Raw genomic sequence first — 7,808 nt, 5'->3', positions numbered from 1 at the left:
TGTTAACACACTTGGCTTCTAACCGAAAGGTTTGAGGTTCAAGTCCACCCAGAGGTGCCTTGGAAGAAAGGCCTGGTGATCTACTTCCAGCCATTGAAAAACCAGCCATTGAAAACTCTATGGATCACAGTTCTACTCTGACACACGTGGGGTCACCATGAGTTGGAGCTGACTCAACAGCAACTGGTTTGGGTTTTTTGGTTTTTGGTGGTCCTCTCTGAAACTGACAGCAGAAGGGGCTAGTAAGTAAAATGGCCACCCAGTGTGACACTGAAATAAAGAGCCCCACATCATCAAACACTGACTCTCTGGGGCTGTGCACAGCATGACTCGCAGGTTGGAGGCTGGGCTGCAGGTTGGGGCGATGCCTGTGATGCCAGCTACACACGTGTTGCAGGCGGAAGTACTGGTTCTCAGCAGAAAGGACAAGGTGAGAGAGCAAAGCCTAAAAATGCAATTTTCCCCACAAGTTCTTTTCTCCCCTTTCATTTGGCTTTCTTTTGGTAGACGACAGGCCATTCAGCGGTTTGCCACAGGGCTAACAGCAGCCGTACCTGGGGTTAGCAGATGGAAAGATTTCTTTCTTCGGCCTTTAGGGCAACAGAAGCTGGAGCTAGATACGCTGAGTCCATAGCCAGAGGACCAGCTCTCAAGTCTATGGACCCTGGGATGCAGCGGCCCCAATCTGGATTTTATTTATCTTATGCCATATGCAGGGGCTTTGGGTGACCAGGAGCAGGGTGTCTGAGTATCTCCAGGTGGGAGGGGCCCTCTGGGTCAGATGCAGAATAGACCACTGAGGGACCTAGAAAGGGGAGACCTCTTACATCAAAAGAGGATAAGATTAAGTTATTGTTCCTTAAAAACAACCCTGCTTCAAAATCAGGGGCTGCTTTTCCGCTCCTGCTTGAATATCTGGGGTGTGACAATCACACTGTAGCTCTGGCCCCTATACACCACTGTCTTATCTTCCCAGTCTCGGGTATGTTCAGAGGAGGCCAAGAAAAGCCGCTTCTCTTCTTTGCTCTGAGGTCCCCAGGTCTTCCTCCTTTCCTACCCTTCAAAGGGGAGACCTGGCCGCTCTCAGCACTGCTCGGCCTCCACAAAGCCCTCCTTCTCGTGGCCCGAGGGCTCCACTTCCGTGTAGGTGGAGTGGTTGGGGTGGTTTCGGAACTTCATGGCCGGCCAGTGGTGAGGTCTCCGCTGTGGAGGGCACAAAGTCAGCGGTGTGAGTGCACCCACCAGAGACCCCACCCCCTGTGGGACAGCATAAAGCACCAAGCGCCAAGCATCTCTCTTTCACATGGGCCCTAGAGCGCTGGGAGCCTACTGGGAGCCAGGTGAAGGACAGGGCCCCCTCTTCCTAAAAGACCCCCTGTTGTGATCCCGGGAACACCAAGAAACCTGCTGGGAGTGGGAGAAGTTTGAAAGGAAAACATTTTTATCCCTCACTGCATGGTCTGCAAAACAACTTGCTGAGTAGAGACCCAAGACTGTGGCAAGTGAAGGAGTGGGAGACGGCCTGAATGATCTGGGACCGCATGGCTATGCCAAGACAATCCGCCAGACAATATAGGTTCTGCCGACTCTTTTTTTAATCAGAGTCTGGTGGGCTTATTAGAATGCAGATTCCTGGGCTTGCCTCTGACTTGCCCCATCAGAATCCCTGTGGCCTGGGAATCTACAGTTCCCCAGGTGATTCCCAGGTAGGCTAAGACTTAAGAATGATTGGCTAGGACTCACAAGAAATGGGGGTCACCTAAGCAAAAAAAAAAAAAAGGGGGAGGGAAAAAACTAGGCCTCTGAGTAACGAGGTCAGTGGCTCATGAGCCATGCAGAGGGGACTACAGAGGGTGCCACAGCTATGCCATGAGAAGAGCTTGGAAGAAGCCAAGCCTGGAGGTCTGGGGGCAGGAGCTGCTGAGCTTTGTGGCCCGAGTGAAGGGGGCTGCACCACCTTCCCATGCTGCACCTCAGGCTAGTTCTTCAGAATTCTGAGACATTCAAAACTGTAGCATCCTTAATCAAAGTTCCCAGGGAGCACAATGCTCATTACAGTTACAAATTGTTAATTCCAATCTAAAAAAGCCACACAGCAGGCAAAAAGACAGAGACCTCGGTTCCATTATTGCTTTGAAGAAGCACTGAGCCTGGAATTCGGGGATGAGAGACCATAAACTATTAGGAACAGGCTGCACAGTCACTAAATGGTCACTGTGTGGCACTTTCAGCCTTCTTTCTTTCCTCTGTGGACTTTTCTGTTTTCACAAATGGGGGAGCAAAAGCAGATGGGCTGTTCAACAGGGACAGGCATGCTGAGGTAGTTCTGAGGTGCCGGCCCTGAGATTAACCTAACTAACCCGATGCTAACATGACTAAAAAGGCACCAGTCAGTGCAAGGTGTGCCAGGATGAAGTTGATGGTTTCCCAGGTAGGAAGAGGGTGGGTGAGGATGAGACAGGGAGAGGCAGGTACTAAAGGGCCCTGGGCATGCTGATGTAGAAGATGGAGGACCTGTGGCCAAATTCCATACTGACCTCGATGAAGAAGAGTGCAGCATTGGAGGTGGGGTGGCCATTGATGTAAATCCCAACCAGGATAATGGCTGCCACGAGGAGGACTGCCAGCACAATGCCCACGATGGTGCCCAGGTGCACTGGGGGACTGTTTGTCTTGGGGGATAGATTGTTCTGAAGGCCTGTGGAGAGACCATTAGGGCAGGGAGGTAATGTATGAGCAAGGAAGGTTGGGGCATGGCTGGGCAAGGAGTCTTGGGTTCTAAAAAAGTCCCAGAGATGAAAGCTGACCGAACCTTTGGATCTAGTTTTCAAGTACGTGAAAAGGTAAGGCAGGAGTTGGTGGCAACATTATGACATAACACATTGTTCTTGGCATTGTTCAGGTGATTTTCCAAAATCATTTAAAAGTTGCCCAAAGGTTTCTTAAGGATCATGGTAAGAGAAGTTCTCAATGATACCCGTGCCACGTAAGTGCTTTTAAGGAATTCACAAAGGGAATGTGATGGTTAAGAGTTTGGCTCTGGAGTCTGGTTGCCTGGGTTTGAATCCAGGCTCTATCACTCATTAGCTGAGTGACCTTGGGAAAATTATTTAACCTCTCTGTAAAGCAAGGACACTAATAGTAACTACCTCATAGGGTTCTTGTGGGGGTTAAAATGGGATAATTCATGTCAAGTGTTCAGGACAATGGTTGGCATCTAGGAAGACCTACAGAAAGCTTAGCTGTTATGATATCAAAATTATCATATTATTACTTGTCACTGTCCACCACTAGATTGGGACCTCCTACAGAGCAGGGACAGTGTCTTATTCATCTCTGTATTTTTGGCCCTTAGAAAAAATGATGGACCCATTGTAGGAGCTCAATAAAAGTCCATGGAATGAACTAGGTTCTCTGGAAGCTAATAAACCAGCAGGCACTCTCTAAGAACATCCCAAAGTATTTGAAATACATCCCAAAGAGGAGGCTTAGTATTTTACATAGACTGAATGGAAACCTGGAAGATCATCAAGTCCAACTCCTTTCTTGCATGGTTGAGGTAATGGAAATGCAGAGAGGCGAAGTGACTTGCCCAAGAATATGCAAATATAGTGCCAGCCACTAAGAAGCCTATTTTCCTGATATTACCTAGGTGGTTACTTTCTTCTTTACCCTACCCTAAAGGAATATGGAGGTAATGAGATGGAGAAGACAGAACACTATGTATGCAACAGAAATATTGGGTTCTTTTTACACAGCTAATGTGGGGGATGGAAGTCAACAGTGGGGTGGAGATTTTTAGTAGGACATCATATGCATTCAAAATCACTGTCCTCCCCACCCCTTTTTTTCTGCTCGGGACTCTGTGAGCAGAGGAAACCCAGGAAAGAACCTATCTCCAGGCACTCCAGTGCATGGTTAGTACCTCTACCTGCCAACAAGTAGGAGAGTTGAGGTGGCACACCCCAAGCTAGCCTTCTCCAACGTGGTCAGCAATCAGCCTGCTGCCTACATTGACTCTGGTGATCTGATGATCAGGGTTGCCACTGGTGAGCACATGGTGCAGAGGAGAATGCGGCCCAGCCATTCCCCACCATCCAAACACACACCCAAAACCGCTGTCTATGAGAAGTCTTGGCTTCATCTCTGGTGGTAGACCCAATCAAATTGCCTCATTAATAACCTTTCTTCCCCACTGGACCCTTACATAACAGTCCCCAGCACTTGGAAGTGAAGGCCATTTCCATCTCCACTCTACTCCACCACCAGTCCATCTCTATCTCCACTCAACTTGGTGGTTGCAGCAAGGGCTTGAGCTGGCTCTGGGCAAAGGGCAGGGTAGATGGGGCTGTCTCATGTCACCAGAGAAGAGATCATCTTTCCAGGTAATTCTGGGGTAGGGGAATCCCACTTGGTGCCCTGCAAACCCTTTCAGTGGATAACTTTTGTACACTGTCTGCCAACCCAGGTCGGGAATCAAAGGAAGCTTGATAGGAGACAAGCTGCTCTACACCCTCATTGACTCTGAGGCCCATGGGGATAAAAGGCTGTAGCCACGTGCCCCACACTGCCACACCTGCTCTGTCTCAGGCCTTCCTCCTCCTCCCACTCACTTCAGGGTGGTGAATGTTCAAGGGCAGAGGTGGGAGAAGAACCACAAGAGGTTCTTGGCTGAGATGAGAAATGTCTAGGTGTAGAATGTTCCTTCACCCTAGGGGCCTGTGCCCAGAAGCCCACCTGCCTTCCCCTCCAGCCCAAGGTTTGGAATGCTTAGGCTGCTGTTGCTCCCTCCCCTCCCCCACTTGGAATAAAAATAAAGAGGCCAGGTGGTTGCTCCACCCTCCTATGGAGTAGGTCCAAGAGGCAGCGAGTCTGGTCAAGAGGGGCAGGCAGTTCTGTACTCACCGTCTCCTCCTGCGTAGGGGTTCAACTTGGTGTCATCTCAAAGAGAGAGGAGAGAGGGAGCAGGATTAGTGCAGTCATTATGGCCTTTGTCACTTTAAGTCTGAATGGCGCTTTAGGGAGGCTCAGTCCAAACTTTCATTTTAGTGGCAAGGAAACTGAAGCATAGGGATGGGAAGTGACTTGCTCAAAATCACACAGTAAGGTAATGGTAGCTGTCCACTAACAAGCCAACTTTTCCCAGTCTTGTGTTTATCCATTATGAAAATATTTATTGAGTGTTTACTATGGGCTGGGCACGAGGGGTAGGTGCTGGGGATACAGCGGGTAATAGATGTCATCTCTGTCTTAAAGAAGTTAACAGGTATGGGGGCGTGGGGGGTAATTAAAATCCAGCATGATGAGGCTCTGCCTGGGGTGCCTTACACAGATAGAGGAGGTCAAGGCTTCCTGAGGGAAGTGATTCCTAAACTGAGATGGAGGCTAGGGTAGGGTCTGGGAAAAAGACTTCCAGACGGAGGGAAGAGTACAGGCAAAGGCCCAGAGTCACACAGAACTTGGCCAGTTGAGAAATAAAAAGCAGTTCAGTGTAGCTGGAAGGCGGAGAGTACGTGAATGGGAGCTGATGAGAGATGAGGTTGGCAGGAGAGTAGGGTGTCTGGAAAGCCAAGTTGAAGACTTTGCACATTCTCCTAAGGGGCAATGAGAAGCTAAGGAAAGGTTTGAGGAGGGTGTGTGTGTGAGGTCATATCTGCAGGGTGACCTCCTCTGGGCTGCATTGTGGAGGACAGATTTCCACACCAACACACTATCTACACCCTAAGGTGTGTATCCTGAGGCTTTCTAAATAAGTTCCAATGGTTGACCCTTCCTGTTCTTTTCCCCACAGACTCATAGGGGCAAGGAAAAGAAGAGTTCCACGTCAGGAGAAAGCTCTAGATGACTGAAGATTATTGCTTTAAGTACCAAAAGTTTAAAAATATCTAGCCATTCCACAATTCACGGCCTGCAGTGTGTATTTTGTTTCTGTTCCCCCTCCAGCACCTCCAGCATCCATGTCATTTTAAAGACTTTTACTGGTTCCCCTCTGCTCATGAACTTCACAGGTGTTCAAAGCCCTTCACAGTTTCTCTCTGATCTTCTTTCCAAGAGTCACCTGCCACAATCCAACACTGTGGCCACAACAAGCTGAGGCTCTGTCCACCCCCCTCCCCTTGCTTTCATAACTGAGTTGCTGTATATACTGTTCCTCCTGCAGGGGGCGCCCTTTCTCCCCATCACTACTCCCCTTTCAAAAAAGTCCCACCACTGAAAAAACTCCGAAGAGCTGGGATTAGGTTGAGGAGAGGGAGGGAGGGAGGGTTAAGCTCCGGCAGGGTTGGATCCTGTTTTGATTTAAAATTCTGACATTTTGTTCATAACAGAATTTTTTGGCATTAATTTTGATTTTTTTAAATATTGCATTAAAAGCACAGATGAGAACTTTAAGGGTCAGAGAGCTTAAATTAATGGTGATGAAATAATACGGAGATAGAATGGTGACACATGTGGCATACGTAACCGATATTATTGAACCGTTCATGTATAAATCATGAATGGATTTAAGGTTGGATACGTATATTGCCGCCAAAAAGAAATAAATTTTTTTAAAAGAAAAAAATTGCATTAAAATATTATCTATCTCAATGATTGCTTTTTGGGGTTTTTGAGGGGCACTTCCTCAAATTTTGTGCCTGAGGCGAATGTCTCACTCACCTCATCATAGTCCTGGCTGTGGCCCTGTCGCTTCCAGGAGGAGAGATGGCTGCGTCCTCCTCTGTGTTCCTTTGCACTTGATACCTGTATCCTTTGTAGCATCTTGGCTGCCATTGTTTCCCTAGAAACCGTGCACTCCTCTACACTCAACCTGTTTACACTCAAGGTGCCTACTCTGTTATACATTTCCAGTCAATCTCACAATGTAAAAAAAAAAAATCACAGTAGATAATGGAAGAATAAAGCATAAAAAATTTTAAAACTGGTGGGATGCAGACCTCAAATTCTCATAAAAAGACCAGACTTAATGGTCTGACTGAGACCAGAAGGACCCCAGAGGTCATGGTCCTTGGACCTTCTGTTAGGCCAAGCCTGGAACCATTCCCAAAGCCAATTCTTCAGACAGGGATCGGACTAAACTGTAAGACAGAAAATGATACTGGTGAGTGAGCTTCTTGGCTCAAGCAGACACTTGAGACTATGTGGGCAGCTCCTGTCTGGAGGCGAGATGAGGAGGCAGAGGGGGAGAGGAGCTGGTTGAATGGACACGGGCAATACAAGGTGGAGAGGAGGAGTGTGCTGTCTCATTGAAGGGAGAGCAGCTAGGAGTACATAGCAAGGTGTATATATAAATTTTTGTATGAGATACTGACTTGATTTGTAAACTTTTACTTAGAGCACAATAAAAAAATTTTTTTTGGGTTTTTAACTGCCTCCCTATAAGGAAGGCGGGAATAAGGTGGAAGAAAGAACTAGAAACTAAACTTTGAATACACCTGGTTTTGTAGATTTGCATTTGGAACTGTGTAAATCATTATTTAATAACCGTATAATTATAAAAAAAAAAAAAATCTAGAAAGCAGCCCCCCAAAATTGAATGTAAAACAAAATAAATAGAGATTTGTAGACTTGGGTACATTTCTGTCAGGAATTTCAATAACCATGGTATTTAAACACAGCTCTGGGTCTATTTTGTTACTGCACGTTGAAATGAATTGGGTAATCAAAGCTGACCAAAGTAACCCTAAATATCATTCGGCAAATTAACTTGATTAGAATCAACTTGTTTCGAATCTAGACCACTGAGATCAGTAGCAGCTCAGTCCTCGCTTGCCACTGAACAAAAGGACATGGCGCCACCAACTGCTAGT

General features: G+C 47.2%; 1 protein-coding gene across 1 annotated transcript in view; it reads right to left on the bottom strand.

The window, feature by feature from the left end:
- Nucleotides 1-1,083: 1,083 nt before the first annotated feature.
- Nucleotides 1,084-7,808, bottom strand: part of PLXDC1 (plexin domain containing 1) — a 66,488-nt gene continuing 59,763 nt past the window's right edge. Inside the window, exons 12-14 of the mRNA XM_003414684.3 lie at nt 4,906-4,941; nt 2,538-2,698; nt 1,084-1,203 (exon numbers count right to left, since the gene is read on the bottom strand). Coding sequence (XP_003414732.1) covers nt 1,084-1,203; nt 2,538-2,698; nt 4,906-4,941 — 317 coding nt within the window. The remainder of the gene's footprint in view (nt 1,204-2,537; nt 2,699-4,905; nt 4,942-7,808) is intronic.

Source organism: Loxodonta africana, chromosome 18 (genome assembly GCF_030014295.1).
Source record: "Loxodonta africana isolate mLoxAfr1 chromosome 18, mLoxAfr1.hap2, whole genome shotgun sequence".
Taxonomy (NCBI): domain Eukaryota; kingdom Metazoa; phylum Chordata; class Mammalia; order Proboscidea; family Elephantidae; genus Loxodonta; species Loxodonta africana.
This window is presented reverse-complemented; position numbering and strand designations above follow the sequence as displayed.